The sequence below is a fragment of the Acipenser ruthenus genome, chromosome 11 (assembly GCF_902713425.1).
Source record: "Acipenser ruthenus chromosome 11, fAciRut3.2 maternal haplotype, whole genome shotgun sequence".
Lineage (NCBI taxonomy): Eukaryota > Metazoa > Chordata > Actinopteri > Acipenseriformes > Acipenseridae > Acipenser > Acipenser ruthenus.
Genome location: NC_081199.1, coordinates 12222350 through 12247419, shown reverse-complemented (window position 1 = coordinate 12247419; position 25070 = coordinate 12222350). Strand labels below are relative to the sequence as shown.

Here is a 25070-nt window from a genome sequence, read left to right as displayed (position 1 = left end):
CTATTTGTTAACATTTCTGTTCAGCATTATCTTGTATTATAAAATCTGTTGTGTTCTCAAGTTGTCAGTTCTGCACACTTTTGTCTAAATGCAGTTACCCTACAGCATAAAAGTCTGTACAAATGTAATTGTGCTGTTCAAAGCCCATTTGAACCTAGGTGTGATGAAGTAGTCTCTGTGAATGTGCCTGTGAAGCTGTGCGTCTGTCTCTGTGTTTCAGGAGTGGTATACAGAGTATTCGCAGGACAGTGGCTGCCCTCGGCTGGAGAGACAGTTGGAGAGTCTGCAGTCTTCAGTCAACCAGCCCCCTCCTGATCACGTGCGGCTGCGCTCTCAGACTGTCGGCTAGGTCAGACTGCCTGCAGCCCTCCTGCTCTGTGCAACTAACAGGGCCAAAAGAACCCACTGGGAGCACCTGGGCTGTGCTCCACCCACCCCACGTACTCTGGATCATTTGATTTGTAAATAAAACATACTCCCGTATACAGTAACGTCATGCCTTCCGAGTAAAACTTTTTTCTACTGGATTTCTACTAGCCCTGCAAAAAACCTTCCATTACTTCATAATGTAGCGTGCACACGATTAGGGGACTGTGCCTTGGGGGGGGGGGGACCTGGAGGAGAGGAACTGAAGACTTGCATTGCAGAATGGTGGAGAAGCTTCACCACAGAAGCAGTGTCCTAATGGATTTCATCCAGTGTACTTCATCGTCACAACCAGGCCTGTTCTCACAAGAGAAGACTTCAGTACTGGGTAGAAAAGCCATCTGTCCTCCACATCCCCTTGATTTAGTTCAGTTTTCTGTAATTGCTGTTTCGTAGTGCTTTGGCATTAGGGGCCTTTCTCATATGCCTTGCCTGCAGATGAGATCATACTGAGGACCATAGTTGGTATTTTATTAATGCAACTAGAGGGTTTAATCTTAATCACATATTTCATTACTTCCATATGATATGGAATTATAGTAATAGTGAACCCTAAAAATATTAAGTAAAATAAACCTCTAAAACATCACACAATCACAGATGTTTAATTAATGCAGCATTTCAGACAACAGTATTCAAACTATTCAAAAATGTGAACCAGGAGGGGCCGTGTTGATGCTAGATATTGTTGTTCAGATGCTTCACTTTTAGTTTTTATTAAGAAGTTTGAATTATTTTTAAAAACACTATGCAGACAATGGCACTATGCAAAATAACAATCTAATAGAACACCTTAAAGGGGTGATGACCAAGGCTTTCAAAGACATTCTTGCCTTTCATTGCAACAACATGCTTTCATGGCCTTTGCTGTTTTGCTCTTGTTTTCCAGACCTTTCTTGTTGAAGCTCATTTATCCTCGTTCGATTGAACTTTCCTCATCTGGCCCACATCATTTCCTATGTGCAGCATAGAAATTAGGACCTTATTTTTACCCACAAATTGGTTAAATCAAACCCATCAATACTAAAAAAACATCTATCCAGTTTGAGAAGTAAAATTGTATGCAGTTTAGATGCAACACAATTAAAAAGTGTTTTAATTTCTCAGTATTAGTTATTAATTCTAACACCTGAATCTTTGTAATTGTTGTTCTCTTGTCCATCAACATTTTTAATACACAAATAAACGAAGAGCTTCCCTGAGAGCCAAGCCTATATGAATCTGTAAAGCTTCTGCTGCTACTTTTATAACAGCTTCATATTTTCAGATGTCTGGCTGCCATGTTGAGATGACGTGTCTTTGTTTTCCTGATAATAAAGGCAGAGCTCTTCAAGACATTGATTTCATGCTTCGTACACAAAGCATGTGTAATTGCTTTGTGTACGAAAGTTTGATTGTGGGTTTCCAACAACAACAAAAAAGAATAGCCTTTTTGTTCCAGGTATCTTTTAAAGCTGCCGCTGCCACCATGTCAGAGTTTGATTTGAGGCATTTTCAGCTTTGTTAGACTATTTACAGGCAGAACAAGAAGAGCCTGGTTAAGGTACCAAAGATAATGTGTCTGTAGTCTTCTCACAAGCTGTATTTATTAATACAAAATAACCACATATTTCTCTTTTTTTGTTGCTACTCAGTAAGTGTATTTGTGTATGGAATAAAATATATATAAAAATAACATGAACTTTAAAACAAACCCTGTTGTAAAGGTTGTTTATTTAGTAGAAAACAGGAGTGGGAGGGGAACTTTTCCTTATGCCTTATTTATAAAATCTGAAATAATTGATGTTGTATCACTTGTCCACCATATCGGTCTCTAACTTGCTCTCCTCTAATGCATTAGTACTGTGATATGCTAGATGGCCAGCCATTATTTCCCATCACGGCTATAATTACAACAGTAGAACTAACATCCATAACTATACAACACTCACCAGGGCTGAAGTATGTGTGTGGATTAAAAACATGAGTTTAACAATGTGTTCTTTGTATCAGTGAAAATATCAAGGTATGGCACACAGAGTGGCTGGGTAGAGGCTACAGCCACTGACAGCAGATGCAGTAGCTCGGGGTCAGAAATGGGTTTCTTAGCTAGTTATACATAATCAAGATCACAATATAATCCCAGAAATCACTAAATGTTTTCAAGGTCATGGCCAGCGATGAGGCACGGGCCTCAGTTAAAGTCATACTAATAAAATTATTTAGGCTCTATTACACATTGCTTTGCTGCAAAATAAAACTGGGCTCTTCAGTGCCATGCTGTTGATTGTAAGCTGAAGCCAGGAGGGGAGAGTTGCTGAATTCTCCAGAACTCTGGTCACGTTTCAGGTACTGCAGGCTTTAACATGTATTCTTCCTTGTACACTGAAAAGCAAACTCAGAACCTGTGCAAATACTGCAAGCTTCTGAGCTTAATACAGTTCAACAGTTCAGTTATGCTGTATGCTGAACTTCTGGGCTTTTAGAAAGGAGGAAAGCATTCAATAAGAGACAATCACAGCTAGTTTTAATTCAAACCCGTTTATAAATCACATATAATCTGTATCAATAAAATAAATACATCATACTTATTAAAATTGCATTTGGCTCTTATCACTATATACAGTATATTAAAACCCTGATTCAGTCAAAGAAAGAAAAACAAAACAATGATGTCATTATGTTAGTATACATATTAAACACATACATACCATGATATACAAAATTAACTTGTTTTTATTGTGCACTATAGTTCCCCCTTGTGGCCATCAATAGGACTGCAGATTCTCAAACCACTATTTCATAATAAATCACCTGTGCGGTTATTAACAAAGTATATGAAGAAAATAAGGAAATAAAATGACCACTATCCCAAAATAGAACACAAAGCTCCCAGACACAAACCTGTAGTAGTAAGCTTACGCCTTTGGACAGGTTTAGAAATATAAAAACTAATATAAAAACCTGACATCACTTAAGTATCTAAAATGCTACTAATCTACTGTATGACAGTTGACTGTATAAAAGCCTGGCTCCTGGAATACTCAACTCTTCAGGCAGTGGTGAATGTGAACCAAGAGATCCCAGAGCAAACCTAACAAAACTGAAGGAATTTGAAAAAGTGTGCCCCTTACTGACACCAGAGGCAAGTCAGGCAATGGTTTAGAAGAACAATGGACATGTTAATAGCAGGGAGCAGCCACTACACTGTACATACTGCACACAGTCTATCACAATCTTCAGGATGGAACGGAATGCTTACAAACTAAGAGATTGCATGTGCGTTATATACTCTGTGTACAATACATTCAGTTACTGTATTCTATGTAGTATACTATCACATTTCTGCTAGGATAGTACACAAGAGGTCATACAAGGGATATAGTCATGTTTTTTTTGTTATTTGGTATGCTATAAAAAGACAGCTGCTGCATATTTCAACTCAACATCAGTTTCAATTCCAGACAGCATTAGGGTTGCAGGTGTAGTTTTTCTTTTTTTTGCATGACTTTAAAATTCAAGAATACTAATCCTGATTTCAGAAGCCCTGCTGTTAAACACAGCAAACCTGAAGAATATCTAGTGTTCTGTTACTGTCTGTGTGAAGGACCATACAGCAAAGACCTTGAAAAACATGCAGGCACGCGACTCAGTAAAGACCCTGTCTGTTCACGTGAGGCTGGCAGTTTGTGTACTGGCCCTACATACATAACTTCACAGCTATAATCCAGTATCTATGCATGGATGTATACAATAGCACAGAAAACATGAGGATTCTCCTCTCTTTCACAGTGTATAAACCATGAGGATTCTCCTCTTCTTCACAGTGCGAACCGGTCAGTCTTGAGGCTGCTGATGGAATGACACCTTCAGCAGTAGGACCCTGCCCAATGGTTTTCAAATTATATGACAGTAGTCCAGTTACATGATGCATTTAAAAACATAAGCTAAATTAAAAAGAGGATTTAAGTGAAGAGCAAATTGTCACAATTCCTTGTAACACAGAGTTGAATCATTCAGGCCTAGTTTATTTTATAACACTTGGACAGAGTCTGGAAACACAAAGCTTGGATCCTGAGTGAATCTCAGCTTGCTGTAGAGTCGTTTAATTCAGTTGTAATCAGTTGCCGTAGTTACAGACTCTACAGAAACTCCAAGAAATAAATGCATGAAATTTCAGAATCACGTGATTTGTGTGTGGGTTCTGTCTGACCAGATACCTGCTCTTTGTGGGTCACCACGCCCCAGCTGGAGAGAAGGGCCTGGCTGTCAGGATTGAGCAGGAGGGGGGTGCAGGGTGTCAGGGGCTGCCTCTCAGCTCAATCACTTTGAACTCTGTGAGCAGCGCCACCAGCAGGAAGACCAGGTAGAAGAGGAGCAGGAAGATCCCGTAGCTACGGCCCAGGTGGAAGCATTGTGCTGGGACCAGAATGAAGGAAAGTACCAGGCTGAGGCCTAGCGCTCCCGCAAGTACCCAGACGAGAAGCCCGTCCGGTTCTAGCTGTGGAAGAGAAGGAGAGAGAGAGAGAGAGAGAGAGAGGAGAGTGGAGGAGGAGAGTAACTGCAAGTGTAGTTTAGTGTAGTGTAGGGGGAGACAGAAAATGTTGAAGCTGTTCAAATATACAAATAAAATTCTAAGTCTAATTATCTTTGTCTAACTTAATGTTTATGAATACTTATTTGTTCAACTTCATTCTTTTCACAGTTTTAATCTGCCTTTACTTTGCACCCTCTGTTCAGCAGTATGTTTTAATATTATTTATATAATATTTTATATATATTTTTTTTAATCTTGTTGATAGCCGCATCAGGCTTTTTTTTTCTAGGTGTTTCTAAATTACTATTTTTTTGACTGTTTGTTTGTAGACGATCAGTCTTTTATTAGGTCTATATAAAATTATCTGTTGATTCCTGAAAATAAATCATCTACTAAAAAAAATCTACTTCATTGTTAATTAGTGTGTTTTTTTTTTTTTTTTAAATTGTGACTTCCATTTAAGGTCTTTCCTCTTCTTGGTCTTCAAACTTGGGATTGATTTAGATTCAGAGACAACTTCAATTTAAAAAAAATTCACATTTAAATTCAGAGTGCTTTCGGTGTGTTTAATATATTTGTCTTATTTCAACTTCTCATTTTATGTATTTTTTTTTTAAACGTATGAAAACCGAAATGCTTTAGCCATGTTATCAATTGAAAAAGACATGATGGCTGACATTCCTGACTAATTGTTAATTAGTAGCGTCAGTATTTTTTATAACCTTGTTTATAAAACTGTAAAAAGTAAACTGTAAAACACTATCATTTTAGTAGTCACCTGCAAATGGCAATAATTTGAAATGCTGAATAAATGGTGTCATATAAAAATGAATGAAGAGGTCTCTAAACCCCTCGTACTGCATGCTTATTATTTTTTTTTTTTTTCTATTTGGTCACAGAAGCTTGCCAGGGCTACTTCCAGAAGATCTCAGTTGTTAATAATAGAAACGTATAGTCACAAACGTGATCTTCACTGCTGAAGTCTCATGAACATATGATATGGCTTTTGGAAAAATATATATTTGAGTCAATTTGCACTGCTTTTTAACCTTTCAGACTTCCCCACCCTTTTAAGCCGGACTGTTTTGGCCGCACACTTCCTATAACGTGAGGAATGTGTGTGATGTGTGTGCTACGTCACATTCTCACGACAGTGGAGAGAGAATCTGGAGTTTCTAAACTGCATGGAAACCAAGCCAATGAAGTGGCTACTTTCAGCATTAGAAAGTTGCTCCACTTTGCTGCTAGAACTGTGTGTTGCACATAATCCAAGAACAATGAAAAGCTTAAAAGAAAAAAATATTTAGGAAGCTCTACCTTGACGATGGTGTCTCCGTTAAACATCTGGAACAGGCAGCCCAGCCCCACCCCGAAGAGCATGTCTGAAACAGAGTTAAGAGAACAGTACACAGGACTGACCCCTGAAACAGGCTCCTCACAGGACTGACCCCTGAAACAGGCTCTACACAGGACTGCTCCCCGAAACAGGTTCTACACAGGACTGACCCCCGAAACAGGCTCTACACAGGACTGACCCCTGAAACAGGCTCCATACAGGACTGCCCCCTGAAACAGGCTCCATACAGGACTGCCCCCTGAAACAGGCTCCACACAGGACTGCCCCCTGAAACAGGCTCTACACAGAACTGACCCCTGAAACAGACTACACAGGAATGACCCCTGAAACAGGCTCTCCACAGGACTGACCCCTGAAACAGGCTCTCCACAGGACTCTTATTAATTTAGTCATCGGCAATGGATTTTTTTACCCCATTTATTCCCCAATTTGGAATCGCCAATTGTACGTATTGATCTCGGTCCACCACTGCAACCCCCATGCTGACTTAGCAAAACGGCAGCAAACACACGCTTCCACCGAAACGTGCACTGCCGTCATTTTCACACTGCAGGTCCACAGTGAAGCCATCAGACCTACAGTGCCGGAGGACAACACAGATCTGAATGGCTCCACAGCAGACCCGCAGGCACCCCGTCGGCCACAGGAGTCGCTGGTGCGAGGTGAACCGAGGATTACCCTGCCGACCTGAGCCCTCCCTACCTGGGCAGCGCTTGGCCAATTGTGCGCCGCCCCCTGGGAACTCATGGTCACGGTGGGCAAATGACATAGCCTGCATTGGAACCAGCTATCTCCAGGCTACAGGGTGCATCCTGCACCACGCTGAGAGCCTTTACTCGATGGTGCCTTTACTGGATGCCTATACAGTATTCTTGAACTGAGGATTTCACCCCCTGGTTTCTTTTAGGGGGGTTAAAAGTTTAAACATTTAAGAAATTCAAAATAAGCCAGTTGATGGTTAGTGCCGTATATTTTTCAGATGTAGAGGACTCAAAACTTGCTAGGATGTTACTCAACTTTCTGCATATACAGAAGCTACTTCACAAAGCTCAATAGCTAAAAATCCAAAAAACTACTCAAAGCTCCACATAATTCAAATACAACAATGTTTAAAGAAAAAGGTATGCTCTTCATTCAATTAAATAAATGATTTAAAATATATTGTATGACTGGCTTCATTAAATATGTGGTATGGGACATTTTATTGAACTTTTTTTTTTTTCTTCGGTTCCTAAGTTGAAGATTAAGTAGCGGAGTTCCGAAAATGATAGCGTTACTCATCCCCACAAAGCTCTACTGTTTAAATCATTGACGTGTAAAACAACAGATATTTTACAATGTTCTCAAATAGTGACTGTTTGCTTTGTATCTTGTGTTGAGAGGCTAGTATTGATTGACCTTGCACACGGCAGGTTTTATTATTTAAAAAGATCATGGATTTTCAGTCATGGATTTGACTCTCGCTCAGCCCCCGCGGTGTCTCCCTGTGGGCAGCAGCTGCACATGAAAGGATACTGAAGATGATCCCTCCGAAGCAGGCAGCCATCGCCATGCGCGGGTACCCCTGCCGGGCCATGGTGATGTCAGAGAAGCAGTCTACAGAAGAAAAAAAACAGAGTGAGGGGGCCTGGCCTCACTGCCCTGCACTCAGCACACACAGAGTGAGGGGGCCTCACTGCCCTGCGCTCAGCACACAAAGAGTGAGGGGGCCTGGCCTCACTGCCCTGCACTCAGCACACACAGAGCGAGGGGGCCTCACTGCCCTGCGCTCAGCACACACAGAGCGAGTAACACTCCATGGAATGTCTGACTTACACAATGCTACCACTCCAGGGTCGCAGGATACTTGGTACTTGGTATTGGGGTTCTCATTGTGACACTTTGCTGTTCCTGCACTCAGGGGTCGCAGGATACTTGGTATTGGGTATTTGGTAAGCAGGCTCCTCACCCCCGATGCTGTTCCCCCAGGCCAGCAGGGTCAGTCCCAGGACCGTGTTGCTCAGGTCAAACACCACCCCGAAGGTCCGCAGGATGCTGACCACCTCGGTGGCTGCAGTGTTGATCCACATGGCACTGACCACGAACCCCAGCAACGAGAACACCTGCAAGAGGGGCACAGGACAGGAAGGGCTTTGTATTTGTGATGGTAAAACAAACACAAAGCATTGTTCCTGTGCATTAACCCACGCTGTTACTACAGGAGAGATTGTTTAGTTCTCTTTACATTAATGAAGGAGTAGCACGCAGTACTTCTATGTTATTACTGAGCTTTAAATAATAATAATAATAATAATAATAATAATAATAATAATAATAATAAATTATATATATATATATATATATATTATATATATATATATATATTAGTCCTCTTATCTTTTTATGAGGTTTGCAAATCACTCTGAGCAGGTCCTTGTTCCGTTTCTGAATGATGATTTCGCGGATGTTAAGGAAGGTGATTCTGTCTGTTCTGAACCAACTGCTCTGACCAAACTCCTGGGAACTGCCCTGTCTCCTCAGGTCCCTCCTATTAACAGAACTGAAATAAACTCAGAGACACTACTGGTAGCCATGCAGACTGGCTGTATGGAGGTGGAGGGAAGAGGACAACTTCAAATTCACTGGAAGAACCCTACTTAACCTTAACCTGCTCAGAGCGACTGCAAGCATGAAAAAGACACGAAGACTCAAAAAATAACATTAACATGTCATTTGAATGTGTTTGCTCACAGCAGACAGCCAGGGGCCCGGGTTCAAGCCTCTGTCCCTGCCTCTATATTACATTAAGGACCAGCCTGTGTGTAACTGTGCTGGCATCTCATCTAATCACATGGGCTCTTATTCTAGTTTAGGGAGGGAGTTGAATCCTTACACAGTGCAGCCTGGGGGGCTGCTGGTTGCTGGTGGTGAGGAAGGAGATGGCTGATAGAAAAACCCCGATGAGAAGGACAAGGGCCCACACTGGGAACTCGCCCTCAATGTTCAGGAGCCCGTCTGCAAGAGAGAGGAACCAGAGCGATGAATCAGAGCCACCCTGCACACATTCACACGAGAGGCAGGCATGGGAGAGACTCTGGACCCATTCTGAACCCAGCGTTACATCACAGTATTGAAACACCAATCATACCCCTTCACAAGCTTTGAATGAAGTAATCTTACCCCCAGGGATAGTTTCAACATTCAGGAGTACAATTAAATAAATCCATTTTAAAAGCACTCTACCAACACATGTGTTTCTTACTGAAAGAACATCTGGCCCATGCTTCATATTCTCATGGTTATAGTTGCATTAGGTAACTGAGGAAACACATCACTACCTCCTCTATACAAGTCCAGTTCATGCTGCTTCTGGTATTTGCGCTCTTGTGCAGAGTTCAGTGCACGGTCTAATAGACTAGCTCCGGACTAGCACTCTATTGCAAGCAGCAAGGAGCAACAGGAGTGCTGAATCAAAATTAGACTTGCAAGGGATAGACTGCAATTATAGGAGAACTCTGCATTATTAAAATAATAATTCAATAAACTAGATAAAAATGAGAGAGAGAGAGAGAGAGAGAGAGACAGGAGATACACAAAGAGAGAGAGACACACACACAGTGACACAAAGACAGAAACCCACAGAGAGAGAGAGAAAGACACAGAGAGACACACACACACACACACACACACACACACACAGAGACACAGAGACACACACAGACAGACAGGGACACACAGAGACCCACACAGAGACACAGAGACAGAGAGAGAGACACACGCGAGACAGAGACAGACAGACACAGAGAGAGAGTCACACACACAGACAGAGACACACACAGTCAGAGAGACAGAGACAGAGAGAGAGAGAGACACACACACACACACACACACACACAGAGACGTGGTGACTGACATTGTCCTGATTTGAAGGTGAGCACACACACGAGGGGTCCTGTCAGCAGGTGTAGGCAGTTGAGCGGACGCTTCCAGTTGTGGTCATCCTTGTCAGGGTCCACCACGGGCACAGTGAGCAGCAACAACACTTCCAGCGGCACCTAATGGAGGGAGGGGGCAGAGCACACGTGAGGGGCCAGCTCAGCTGCTGTGTGAAATCTCAATTAAAAGTGGAGCACTCTGCTTAACTGGCAGAGAATACAGTAATCTCTGCGCATAGGAACACCTCCTAAGAGAACGCTTCGGCTTAGGGAACACCCTTGTGGTGAAACAGAATTTTCCCCCTATTGTAAATGCTCTGCCTGAAGAAACAGGAACTTCGCTTAAAAGAACACCATTTTTTAATGGATATTTATTATTATTATTTATTTCTTAGACGCCCTTATCCAGGGCGACGTACAATCATAAGTAAATACATTTCAAGTGTTACAGTACAAGTAATAATACAATAAGAGCAAGATAAATACAATGACTAGTTCAAGCAAGTACAAGTGACAAAATACAATTCAATAATACAGCAGATAACAGTGACAGTGATAGTTACATCAAGATATGATTAAATACCAAATACTACAGATTAAACACTTGGCAGATTACAGTACTCTGAATTACAGGATTAAATGCAGTAAAATAGGGGGCAGATAAGAGTAAGTAAAGCACATTTAAGGAAGGGTGATAGTGTCCCAGGAGAAAAACAGAGGAGTTCTACAGGTGCTGTCTGAAGAGGTGAGTCTTAAGGAGACGCCGGAATGTGGTCAGGGACTGGGCAGTCCTGACATCTGTAGGTAGGTCATTCCACCACTGCGGAGCGAGGGTGGAGAAGGAGCGGGCTCTGGAGGCAGGGGAGCGTAGAGGAGGTAGAGCCAGTCTTCTAGTGCAGGCGGAGCGGAGAGGTCAAGTGGGGGTGTAGGGAGAGATGAGGGTCTGGAGGTAGCTGGGTGCAGTCTGGTCAAGACATCTGTAGGCTAGTACAAGAGTCCTGAACTGGATGCGAGCGGTGATCGGTAGCCAGTGGAGTGAGCGGAGTAGTGGAGTTGCGTGGGAGAAGCGAGGCAGAGAGAACACCAGGAGGGCAGCGGAGTTCTGGATGGATAGCAATTTGTTGTGAACTCATTCAACACGGATACAGTACTGTTTTGTAACCTGGTAACTCATCATCAGCAAACTCAATTTCAAATGGTTTATTCAATCTTTTCAAAACTGTCATTGTGAGAGTAATCTAGAGCTGCTGCTGCTGCATTTAATGTGTGTAAGGTGGTGCTGTGTTAATAACCACTGTGTTAAATTAATTATTATATTCATAATTACTGTTAGAGCCTCTGCTACATTTGTACTGTGTGTACGGGTGTTTTGCTCGTTAGTTTATTAGCATACGTTCGCCTCGTGCTTTTCTCTTACTTATTCCGTTAATTTCATATGTTGATGCACGTGCATCATGACAGAAGTAACAAATACAATTGTACTTATTGATTCAGTGGTAACTGTACTGTGTTAAATAAAACTGGGAATGAAATGTAGTAATATTGGAGTGAATAGATTTGATAGAAAGGGCTATTTTTATTTTCTATTTTTAAACTTCCCCAGCACGCTTCCTCAGTAGCTCAGGTCAATGCTGACACTAGTGTATGCCACTTCTCCACCACACAGTAAGGCATGATTCAGCACAACTGTGAGAGAGACCCGGGGCTGAACGGCAGGCAGGGGGTGTTCAGGTCAGGATTGAAGTGCGCTCATGACAGCTCACTGCAGCAACAGTCATCGTGCCTCATCTTTCATGAGCACAAGTGTGTCTCTGTGTGTGAGAGAGTGAGTGTGCGTGTGTGTGTGTCTGTGTCTGAGCGTGCGTCTGAGTGGATGTGTGTGTGTGTGTCTGTGTGAGTGTCTGTGCGAGTGTGTGTGCGTCTGAGTGGGTGTGAGTGAGTGTGTCTGTACATGCGTCTATGTCTCTGTGTCTGCGTGTGTATGTGTGAGTGAGTGTGTGTGCATGTGTGTGCGTCTGTATGTCTCTGTGTCTGTCTGTGTCTGTCTGTGTCTGTGTGTGTGTCCGTGTGTGTGTGCGTGCCCTACCTGGACCACCTTGGCAGCTCTCCATAACCAGCGCTTTCTCCTCCACTTCCTGCTGTCTATTGGGTTGATGGAGTTGATGAAGATCTGGCAGGTGGATTCAGTGAAGGGGAGCAGGGGCTGGTACTCAGTCTCTGAAACAACAGGAACCAGTCAGATCCAGTGTACAGAACAAGCAATGCTGGTCCACACGCCACAAACACACCCCATTCACAGCGGCTTCCACTTTCACAATCCACTGTACAGCCGTTTGGATAAAGTTGCTAAATCATTAACGTCGCAATTGCTTGAATTAAAATTGGTATATTAAAAGTGAGCGGTCTGTATCAGATACTGTATGATATAGTGTAGCTAAGGGTTAAAACAAAGTGGCAGTGAAATGGTTCATTCTCCTGGACAACACTCATAACAGAACTTGACTGGAAGAGTGTGGTCTATCGTGTGAAATCTGCTTTAAAACAGCAAACAGTACCATCGTCCCGGATGCTCCCGTTGAAGATGCTTGGGGTAGCGTCTTCGGAATCAGATGGCAACTCTACAAACAGAAGAGCAAGCATCACAATTAATCTTCACAAATCACAGCGCAACTTTAAAATGAAATACAGACTCCCTCCCGGTATCTCCTCTCATTAACATGCTTGATAAGAAACAGATGTTCAGTGACTGACTTTACCAGGGAGGTCAGCCACATGTGTACAGAACTGACATCATCAATCCCTTTGCAACACAGCCACATTGAACACAGCCCAGAAGTAATGGATCACTCACTGGAATGTGTTTCACATTAAACACACTGAAATGAGTTTAGTGCTGGAAGTTTTTCAGAACAGTACAATGTTACCGATATTATCACTGCCCCCCCTTTGTTCTGTTGAGAATCTTAGTTATTTTCTTGCGGTTTCTATTGCAATAAGGATGGTTCTGTTTTGTGTTTGAGACACTTTTAAAAACTTCTCTATCTTGGTGTGAAATTTAAAAAAGGGGAGGAATAGGTAGATATTTCCAACTCAACACTTTAGAAATGAAAGTGGCCGCTGCTTCCTGGTCACACATCACTTCCTGTGTGGTAGCAGTGTCACTCCAATGGTGTAGCAGCATGCCATGTCATGTCATGTGACCTATTCAGTGGCGTGCCGTCTATGTATGCAATGCATGCGCTGGAATTCAAACTTTTTTGATACATTTTTTATAATATGACATGTGCACTGGCCTGCATGTAAGCAATCTGCTCACCTTGCTGGTCTTCTTATATTGCTGGGCGAGCGTGCAATGCTACCTAGGCAACGTGACACCGCGTGCATCTGACTTCCTGACTGGCCGGAAGATGTCTAGCTGTTCAGATCACTGCTTTCTATCTGTTAGAACTGGGTAGATGGATTTCATAAAAATGTTTCTAATGCCCATCTTCCCAGTAAAAACACATAGAAAACAATGATCTGAGTAGCTAGAAAGTGTTTCTGCGCCATCTTCCCTCAAACTTTTTTTAATGTCCATCTTCCCAGTAAGAGACAGAAACGTGTTTTGTAGTTTGTCATTTTCCCACTGCATGTATTAATAACAATACTTGCATTTCAAGATTCTCACAGACAAATCTGCTTACTAAAACACACAAAAAACATTTCCCCAATAACACTTCGAATAAAACCCATTTTAAACTTTTTGTAGTGCCACCTAGTGACTCATATTTATTGCAGGCTATCATCCCATCCCTTCCCAATCAACCTTCAGTAGGACCCTGTATTGGTTTATTGAATCGCTATGTGTACAATAGAAGAAAATGTTTTTATCTGTCATCTAAAAAGTTATTGCATGCCTTGCAAAAAAAGAGTCACAGTATGCCACTGCTCCTATTGTACAGGAAGTGATTAGAATCCAGGAAAAACTGATTCTTTAAATACATTTACAGTGTTGTTCTTTAAATCTGTACATCCCAAATTTAAATAAACAAGCAAAATGTATTTAGCACTAGTAAAGGGGAGGCACTGATCATGCTCCTACTGTTATGAAAATAGACTTTAAACCTCAGCTAGAACTCCTTAAAAGAGGGTTAAAGTAGGGAGACCAAACGTCCCGGTTTGACTGGGACCGTCCTGTCCCCTTCCATTATTATTATTATTATTATTATTATTTATTTCTTAGCAGACACCCTTATCCAGGGCGACTTACAATTGTTACAAGATATCACATTATTTTTACATACAATTACTCATTTATACAGTTGGGTTTCTACTGGAGCAATCTAGGTACCTTGCTCAAGGGTACAGCAGCAGTGTCCCCCACCTAGGATTGAACCCACGACCCTCCGGTCAAGAGTCCAGAGCTCTAACCACTACTCCATACTGCTTTCTCTCCAAACCTTGTCCCAGTTTGCAATGCAGTCAGACAGCACTCTTAATTGGGTAAACAATAACAATGATATTAAATGGTTCCAGAATAATATTTTTCATATAGGGTACCATACTAAATTAAAAGTATCAATTATAGAAATGAATGGGTTAAAATAGCAATAAATAAATAAATAAATACATACAGTAATAACATGTAGTTAAACGTGGCCGGGAAGGGGCAGCAGTCGTGCAGCTGTCAGAGGTTGCTCTTAGTTTAATGTGAAAACAGTAATAGTGATAAAAACACTATTTAAATAAAATAAAAAGTATAGTTTTACAATTATTTTGAATGTTCTGAGCTGTGTTTCAGGACAGTGTGCTGATAACTGTTCTGTGTTGAAGCTCTGTGTACCTGGCTCAGTGTAGCTGCTTTGAATGGGTCCCTGCAGCCGGTTCTTCTGTTGGTTGTATATGAGGGTGCTGACGATGACTGTGCCAACGTACAGAACGTACAGGCCAAGGTAACCTAAAACAACAAGGAACACTGGACACTAGACCACTTCCAACAATCACACAGCATAACACCGCCCAAAACTGTCCCGCCACTCTGACCTCATATCCTGTCCCCAATGAACACACAGATCACGCTCTTTATAAACCAGAAATGGAAAATGTCGCAGGAACATATCAGGTCAGAGGTCAATGCCACGGTGACTAACACATTTCTGAAGTCACCAATGCAAACGGTTTCTAAGATATGGGCCTCTGACACTGTGGCAGCTGCAGTTTTATAAAATAGGGATTCGAACTTGACTGAGAATTACCGAATACAGCTGTGAAACGATTATGAAGACAATCTCTTAATGTGTTAAGCCTTTATCATGAGGAAAACAAAAAGCCACAGGATCACAATATGGTGGCCATCTCAGGTCACAGGTTAAAGTGAAGCATGCCGTTAGATTTTGCCTGCCGAGTTTCCAGAACACACAAAATATGCTAGCTTAAAGAGGCTGTAGTGAAAAAATAATGTCATAAATATTACCTGTTGTGCACGTCATGTATTTGTATTTGATAACAGAATGTCTGGTAATAAACTAAGCAAGAGAAAGTTCTCAGTTTGCTTTCCAGGAAATCTGTTACACTTTTACTTCCTGGTTCCTCCTATTCTTACCCAGCGCCTCGCCCAGCTTGATCTCCCGCAGGTAGAGGATGAGGAAGGTCCAGAAGACAGCCGCCATGTAAAAGATGACGTCGCGGAGGAAGGGTCTGGAGGCCACAGTGAAGGGCTTGACCAGCGCCACACTGCCGGCCACCACCGTGGTGACAAACACGCCCGCACCTGGGATTCAGTTTGAAAAGCACGCAAGCCTAGTTATAATCAACATGTATAGCACCTGCTTTTATTAGTTAATATGAAGAGAAGTCAATACACTTTCACACGATTATCTGCTGCTCTACGTGGGAAGAGAAAGCCTGATAAACATTTGAACAGTTTAAAAGTTATTTCTTCTTTTAGTCAGAAGAGATACAAACAAGTGAACATTTTCAATTCTGCAATCAGTGTTCTATTAACCATTACTTGAAAAATGCCCAATCAGAACTTTAAAGCAAACCTCAGTGCCTCCCTCTGTGTGCTGATTAAGACCTGTTTGTCTTCATCAGTTAGGAAAGGTTATCCCCTCTCTGATAGGTGTAATGATTGACAATACAGAAGACAAAGTGTCCTGGTTGAGTGGCTGAGTGACCGGAGGGTCTTACCAAAGAGTGCTCCGATGGCAAGCCCTGCGGTCCGGGGGTCTGCAAACGCTGCCACTGCGCTGAACACATCCGGAGCCCCATTCCCAAACGCCAGGAACGTCACTCCCTGAGAGGAACACGTCAAGGAAACAGCGGGAGCTGGAAACACACCGCCATGGGCACACTGACACACACGCACACGCACTAGCATGCACAGGGGGCCTCTCCTGTGGAACAGACCGCACAGTCCTTGAACACATCATGGATCTGAATAGTGCTGCTGTGTAAATTGTTGTTGTTCTATAAAACACTCAAACCTTATATCAATGCCTTTATCAAATGAGGCATGGTTGTATGCAGATCCTTGTATAGCAAGGCTGTAAATCTACATTTATATTACACATTTATAATCCGTAAATCAGTCGGAATTTGAAGGTAAAACTAAAATAAACTAATTCAAGTAGACACACCTTTAGGCTAGTGCCTTCTGCAATATACTAAGGAAGGCACTATCTGAACGGTTTGTCTGCTTGACTTCCAGTTTTACATGAAACATTTATACCTTTGTAAGAAAAAAAAAAAATCATAAAACATTTTCAAACATATGTATTTCCAAGAAACTTGATTAAATATTTAAAGTAGTATTAATATCTGTTTGTATTATTTTGTACAGCAATTCCTTAAATTAACTACAATGTATGAAAATACTGCATGCTAAAATTAACTTTTTAGTAAAAATGCAATGCAAACCATAAAACAGGAAATACTATGCATTTCTGATTGTACTTTTTACATTTACTGTTTCTACACCTAAACTATCCCAGACTTTTTGTACTCACAGCTAATGGACTCATTACAGATGAATCAGTGTAGTTTCGATTATTATTTATTTATTTATTTTTTCTATTTAGAATGCTCAATTACTTTACCCCCGATTTCCTCCCCAATTTAGAATGTCCAATTATTTTTTTCCCCCCTCATCGTAGCAATTCCCCACGCAGCTCAGGATAACTAAAGGTTCAGCGGGCTTCCTCCGATCCCACGACCAAGCCAGCTTTCTCTTCTACACCCAGGAACGAGAGAGCGGATGTCAGTGAGCTACCGGCCTCTGGAGGACAAAGGCCAGCCCTGCAGGTGTCCGCTCTTGAGCTCATTAGGCGGCTGGCCGGTAGGGTTCACTGTATCGCGATGAGGAGAAACAGTCCCCGATGGTTTTGCCTACTAACCCACAGGAGCACCAGACAATGTGATGCTCCCTCCAGAATCTCCAGCAAGGCGGACGAGGACATGAACCTGCACTCCCCTGACTGCATGACTTCACACAGCCAGGACATGAACCTGCGCTCCCCTGACTGCATGACTTCACACAGGACATGAACCTGCGCTCCCCTGACTGCAGGACTTCACACAGCCAGGACATGAACCTGCGCTCCCCTGACTGCATGACTTCACACAGGACATGAACCTGCACTCCCCTGACTGCATGACTTCACACAGCCAGGACATGAACCTGCGCTCCCCTGACTGTATGCCTCACTCTCCAGACCATGCATCCATTACCAGGTAAGCCACTCAGGGACACCTTTGTTTTTAATTCTTACTTGTAGAAAATCAGCAATTTCAATCGTTTTAGGTCATGCACTGCATTCAAATGAATAAAATCTAATCATTTCATGCATATCAAACGTGCAGATTTAGACTGCATTTGTAAATTAGTTTCAGTTGTCCAATACAGGAAATTAATCATTTGTGTTTCAGGTTTGTGAGGAAACCTCTTCAAACCCTCACAGACCCCAGCGAAGGATACAGCCACATTGTGGGTCAGCTTGAGGCTGGTGGAGATAGCAGCCAGGTTTGGACAGAAGCTAAACAGAAACAAAACAGACAAGAATTACATTCCTCACTGTACAGAGGACAGCTAAGGAGTAGTAAGTACTTCATTCCCTGACCAACTTTACCACTGCACCCCATTACAATAACTATTTTGTTGCTTGCATTTTTCAGGATCATTAAATGTGTAGAGCAACACATTTGTGCTACCTAACCACTTCTGATGCAGCTAGCAGATCAATAATGAACTTGAGAATGTTACTGAAATGAACCCTAAGAAACGGCTGGCAATTCCACCTTCACATATTACTGCTATCTTAACTAATGCAATCTTCTTCTGGTTTACATTTACTTGTTATATCAGTTTCTATTTGATCCCCCACATCCTGGTCACACTGTTGTGGATCTACAGAGCTCAGACATGTCTCTGGAACACCAGAGCACACCCACGAGCCTGCCTCCCTGCAACACTCTACAGAGCTCACAGACATGTCTCTAGACTCCAGTGTTAAATGTGAATACTAAAAGAAAGGTAGGTATGTACAGCACTGCATGTCTCTGGAAAGGTTGAGCTGGGACTGGAACCGGAGATACTGCTGCCCTCACGGAGGTATTTTCAGGACTAAATGGAGTTCCAGCAAAGCTTCAAAAACAACAGCAAGTGCAACATTACGATTTGTGGAAAATGTAAACTACATCCCTCCAGCTGCCCGTTCACAACTCACATCTCATTAGAAGATCCAGCCCAAAGATTTGTATTCCTGTGAACATTCATACCTTTTTTTTTTTTTTTCTTTCTAATACATTTTGTTTGGGTATCTATTAAATCAACCAATCAATCAATCGACTGTGTCGATCCCCCAAATAAATTGCATTCACAGAAAAACAAGCAGCGAACCGGAAACAGATCAACCTCATTTCTTATGACATTTGAAAATGAAGCTTTTAATAAAGTTAAAGAAGTGTTTTTCTTTTCTGCTGAGCCCAGCTTTAACACCAGTCACTTACAATTCTGACGCAGCGATTCCCAGAACCACGAATAAGTACAGGAGCCAAACAGCCTGCAAAAGAGGAAGAGAAACAACATGACTGCATCCACAGCATGCTGGAGCGACACACAGTGTGCAGGGTTACAGAAAGAGGTTGTGCTTTCCACAGAACTGCTTTAGAGGAACATTTATTCATTGCAACACATCTTGGGTCTCACACTAGCCCTTGCACCCAGTGCTGGGTTACAGAACTACCTTTATTAAGGCATGATATTGAAATACAGCCAGCACTTTGATGCTAAATAAATTGTTCCTCTCTTATTGTTCCACGAGTAACGCCTATTAGTAAAACTACAGGTGTGACAAGTGTGATCAGTTCATTCAGGAGGCCTGATTGTTCAAACTCCTGGCACGTGATCATTTCAATACTATAATATATGAAAGGGCTAAATCAGTTCATAATACAATAGAAATTGGGAAATTCTTCTTCTAAAACATTTGTCCAAGTGTCTTTTCAGGACAGCAGTAAACCAAAAGCGAGTGACCAGCGCCTGGATACTCACATAGAGTGTAACAGCGAGTGGGAAGAGACTGTGAGGGAAGCTGCAGAACGCCCCCTGCAGGTAGTTGATGTAGCCGTCGCTGAACTCACAGTCCTTGGTGTGCTTGATGAACCAGCATTGCTTCGACGGCTTCTGCTTCATCACATCACGGCACTGCAGGAGGGTAGACACCGTTATAACAGAGCCCTCTAGTGGGGTGGAGGTGATTTACACTGGCACTGCAGGAGGGTAGACACCGTTACAAGCCCTCTAGTGGGGTGAAAGAGATTTACACTGGCTGAGATATGAATCATAAACTCCTGTATAAACTTTAGCACAGGAGACACAAAAGGTTCAGTGTGTCCATAAATCTTTGAAAAAAATGAGTGTAGGCACAAATACTCGAACCACCACTATGAAATTTATTTGGTGGCACTTGTTTATATTAGATAAATGACTATCAAAATATATTGCACATAGATGACATCACACATCAATAACACCCATTCTACTGCACTGAAGAGTGTTCTCTCTCTCTCTCACACCCAATCAGTAACACCCATTCTACTGCACTGAAGTGTTCTCTCTCTCTTTAATCCAATCAGTAACACCCATTCTACTGCACTGAAGTGTTCTCTCTCTCTCTCTTTAACCCAATCAGTAACACCCATTCTACTGTACTGAAGTGTGTTCTCTCTCTCTCTCTTTTTAATCCAATCAGTAACACCTATTCTACTGCACTGATTCTTGCTAGTATTTCTCCCGAGAACTGCTCAGAATGGCAGTACAGAATCACAGTGCATGCTGTAGAGTGTATGTCACCCAACATGAACATTCAGCCAGCCAAGAAGCATAGTTACAACCCCTCAGTGAACTAGGCCTTTACAATTTACAATTACACTGACTGCAGTATAAAGTATCAACTGTACTGTGTGTACACTTATTGTGACAAGTTCACAAAGAAGCACAATCGAGGGACCAACGCACACAATGAAAAGTAAAGCAATCAGAAACCGTGTGATTAAACTCTACACTACTAAGACAGGAGAAGTGTTACCATGGCCTGCGAAATTACCTGCAGATTGATACTTTCAACAGCCTGTGGTAAAGAACCTGCTAACCAAGTTTTACCACAATTGGAGAAGCAGTTCTCTTTGATGCAGGTGCAGTGCTGCAAGTGTAACATACATACATGTTTTTATTCAGATCACAATACGTTCACAAACAGAGCACAAGACGCTATCAAATACCTCAGTGCATGATAAAGTGGCGACTAGTTGACATATCTGACTATTTTCATTTCAACTCCTGGACTCAAATTAGTAGTGGTTCTATCCTGAACAGCTACACTGAAGTACAAACTGCAGATGGAGTTGTACAGCATGCATTGTCTAATATGTTTTAGAGGCACACAATATACAGTAGCTGTTGAGGGCCAGTGAAGGAACAAATGCTAAAAATATAGTGACTTAATTAGGAAAGGAAAGGGCAAGTACTGGATCTAGTGCCATTTACACAAATATACAATATATGTTAGAATAAACAAAATTCAGAAAATAATCACAATCTATCCCTGGATACATGGCACTCATCATGTGATTGCATTCAGTTTCGTGTAGGTGTCAAACCATTGACTTTACTTAAAAGCCCATATTTTCTAAAACTAGAGAACTACCTTCAAAATGACCCCCCATGTGAATTGCTGGGATGCTTTTGAGATGTTGACTGTGAGGTTGTCTAATTTATAACTTCCTTATAGGCAGGTGGTTTCCAGTAAACATGAAGTAATTATTGAAGAGAAATCAACATAGTGCCTGTTTTCTTCTTGTACATGAATCACTGGTCTTCAGTTTCTCAAGCTATTCGCTTAACAACTGAAGTGTGCACAGATGCTTCCAATACTCACGACATCTCTTTACAATGCGAGAGCCGTCACCAAGCCTTCACAGGATTTAGTCATGAAACGTCTCACTCAAAGATTCCTTATAGCAGGGGTTCACAAACTGGGGATGGGATGGTTTCAGGGGCCTGTAGCTCTTACAAAAATCTCTCCCAAATGACCCTGACAAAGCCATGATCCCCAGACCGGAGAATCAATTAATTTACACCAACACTGCTATGAGGTGCTTGCAGATATTTCAAATGCATCAGCTCGTGTCTTCACTAACTCGATTGTGCAATTATACAACAAGGAGGGGGACAGTGCCTGAGCACAAAATAAGCAACAGAGACCGAGTCCGTATCAGGAACAAACGAGACCACAGCTGGAGAAGGGTGATAGAAAAGGCAGAAGACGGAGACAGGTAGGGCTCACCTATGAAACATTTATTTTATACATTTTTAGAAGAGACCAGAACCTTCCAGTATGTTTCCACTAAAACATTACATCAATACCCCTGCTCACCAGACATCCCCCATTGGTCTTATCACCTCACATGTCTGAGCAATTGTTATTTTCACAGACTTACTCCTTTGTAGCAGCTACTGAGAACCTTTTAACCTCAAGGCCATACATCCTCGGGACACAAACTCCCTAAAATTGCTCAGATTCCAGTATCACACACACGGCACACAATACTGTGGGTCAGCTTGTCTTAAATGGCAGATTCGTTTTATAAAGCAATATAAAGGGTCTCTGTTACTACAGCAGTATACAGTACCTGTGGGCGGATGGAAGACAGGTTGCACAGTATTAAATTGAGACCACATTTCCTCTGCAGCTGGCCACATACTCAGTCTGTGAACTTTATATGTGGTCAGGTGGGTTCCTAATGCTTGCTTTGTATCCCTTTTAAAGTTATATTAAAAGTAGTAAGTAGTTTAATTTCTCTTTTCCATCAATATTGAGTTCTAATGTTTCTCTAAATCTGCCTTTGAGTTGGTCTGGAGAATCTCAACTCAAATTGAAGCCTTCCTCAATCCATTCAAATCACATGACAGTGTGACCTTTCAACCCTGCCAGCCCCAGTTCCTCTCAGTCTACAATACATTTCTCAGTTTAATGGTATCTTCTTCCACAATACACCTGCTTTCCCCTTAACTTTGCCATTCATTCTCAGTACTTATTCTTGTAAGTACTCAAACACTGTGTTTAATGTTTGATAAGTCTGCGTTGAGGTTCTTTAGACTGAGCTCAGAAACTGCTGCTCAGTTCCAGCTGCCTGGAACAGACATATGTAACATAAGCTAGATCAGCCATAGTGACTTCATATTGGTAAGCTAGTGCACTGCTGTGCATTGACAGCAAAGCAAAAGGAAACTTGAGTCCAAGTGGCAGGGCACTAGATGACACGCTGGCAGGCACTTCAGCTGATGTTGCCTAAGTTACATGCATGTATCTATGACAGGAAATTAAACCTTATTTGAGTCAATTAAAGAAAAAAAGAATCACTTAGAAACATCACAAAAGGGGTGGCAGTAAAAAAAGAAAAATAAAGCCACTTAGTCTTTAAAGAACAGTGTGCACTGCAGTATTTCAGCAGTATTGCTAGACACATAGTCCGTACTGTACTTTGTGAAATAGGCTGTACATGAATGACTCATGTAACACTGCTGCTCATCTGCATACACGGTATTTGAACGGGGCAAGGGGGTGGTGTCTATATTACTATCACAGCAAAGGTGGCGACCATAACAAAGTTGTTGGTACGGCCGACACGGACATTTTAATAAAGGAGATGTATTTCTAAAGTGTTCAAGGGTTTAACTCTGGTCTTCATAACGCATTAAGGCGTACTATAGTAAGTAAAACGAATGCACTTACTTCATGTGTGCTTGTATTCTGTGATTCCCCTGGTGTCGACATCCCTGTGTTGTTTCGACCCAGCCCATTCTCAGCGTGTTGTTGTCGGGAGGTTCTGACCGAATCCTCCTCTCTGTCTTTCACGGTAGACACACCGCTCGGTAACACCGTGAGCACCAAAAACACCGCAGTCCAGGATTTCACAGGCATGTTTAGTTTCATGCGGTACACTTTCCCGACCACCATTTACTTGACGTCCATTGCCCGTCGCATATTCATCTGAATGACACAAATTCGTTGGCAAAATAAACAAATGTCAAGTATCTTGTGCAATGCGTGTCGTGTTTTACTTCACTTTTTTTTTTATCCCTGAACCGTTTCCCAGGCTTCTCTAAAACAGGTACAAACGCAAAGAAAAATAAATAAATCACGAGACCATACAACGCATTTCACTTACTTGCGAGTCTATCCATGAATTTCAAAACATTTCTTTGCTGACATCAGGCTTTTTAAAGGAAGTTAACGTGCTCCTCTTTCATAAACTACTTCCCCGTTTTAAAAGTGTTAAAACACACAAATTAGGTCGATTAAACCACCGTTTTATACATTAGTTGTGTTATATTCTACTATTCTGCGCTTAAATTATATAGCCATAACCTGTATCGCATGGTATTTATTCTTAGCCTAAAGTAAACGTTGTGCAATAGTCTTGCGTAGAATGCTGTACAGCCTTACTTGTGTACTTCAACATGCTCTCGGAACAACAACCAACAAGTTACTGCACCGACAAGAATGCAAACAAACGAGCTACTTTATAGCGAAGGCCCGATGACAGAAAACATATTTACAATCAGCAGCTACATGCGTTTTATGTCTTACCCTGCTAAATGCTACCGATTGAATGTCCTCTTAAGCTACAGTTGTCTAGCTGTCCAGGTCAGTGATACAGACGTACTTACAAACCAATCACTCTGGCGCTCTTAAAAAAACTCCTTCTTAAAGGTACAAGAGCCTACTTTTGAGCAGTGTTTACAAAAGGCAAACAGTTTTGTAAACAGTAGGCATTGACAGTGTTTGTTTGGTGCTATAGATTATGTTGGAGTTGGTGAACGTTGGTTCAAATGTACAGCTTCTGCATTTTAAACTATTGTTTTAGTTACCCAATGCATGTCACATAAAACAGGCAATTATCCCTTATATTACAATACATAAGAGTTTCCGATCTTCTATTGCCCATGTTCTATGATTGGGACATGATTTTAATATATCAACAATATGTGGATTATGCATTTATGAGACAATTTATATGTGTGTGTGTGTGTGTGTGTGTGTTGTAGTTGCATTATGCCTATAGCTTAACGTAATTTGGTTTACCATAGCACTTATTTATTTTCATCCTTGAATTATAGTATGTTTTATTAAATTATATCTGGTATTTGTGTTTACTTTCCGTTGGGTACATTAAGCAGAAGCCACGAAAGAAAATTCCAAAACTGCAGAAATGTTCTATTTCTTCAATAACCGCTCGCCGTCTGTCTGAATTGCACTTACTCAGCAGCGAGTGCGGTATCTTCGAACTGGCTCATGTGACTCCTAGCTCTTTAATT

General features: G+C 41.8%; 2 protein-coding genes across 7 annotated transcripts in view; one reads left to right on the top strand and one right to left on the bottom strand.

The window, feature by feature from the left end:
* Positions 1–1630, top strand: part of LOC117426975 (two pore channel protein 1) — a 36658-nt gene extending 35028 nt beyond the window's left edge. For both annotated transcript variants that reach the window (XM_034045260.3, XM_034045259.3), the window contains exon 27: positions 221–1630. In XM_034045260.3, coding sequence (XP_033901151.2) covers positions 221–349 — 129 coding nt within the window. In that variant the 3' untranslated portion in view covers positions 350–1630. The remainder of the gene's footprint in view (positions 1–220) is intronic.
* A 1300-nt stretch (positions 1631–2930) lies between these two features.
* On the bottom strand, positions 2931–24448 carry LOC117426500 (mitochondrial sodium/calcium exchanger protein). 5 transcript variants are annotated; one of them, XM_059033361.1, is made up of 16 exons: positions 24343–24448; positions 23485–23742; positions 19743–19895; positions 19199–19251; positions 18168–18225; positions 16382–16487; positions 15795–15962; positions 15036–15149; positions 12769–12831; positions 12300–12430; positions 10192–10333; positions 9172–9293; positions 8248–8401; positions 7815–7895; positions 6260–6324; positions 2931–4906 (listed from the first exon to the last, which is right to left on the bottom strand). In XM_059033361.1, the coding sequence occupies exons 2-16, from the start codon at positions 23707–23709 to the stop codon at positions 4706–4708; spliced, it is 1836 nt and encodes a 611-aa protein (XP_058889344.1). In that variant the 5' UTR covers positions 23710–23742; positions 24343–24448; the 3' UTR covers positions 2931–4705. The 5 variants fall into 5 exon arrangements, 4 of the variants coding, with proteins under 4 accessions (XP_058889344.1, XP_058889345.1, XP_058889346.1 ...); XM_059033362.1 differs by lacking the exon at positions 24343–24448 and adding an exon at positions 23921–24336; XM_059033363.1 differs by lacking the exon at positions 24343–24448 and adding an exon at positions 24199–24336.
* Between the last annotated feature and the right edge of the window lie 622 nt (positions 24449–25070).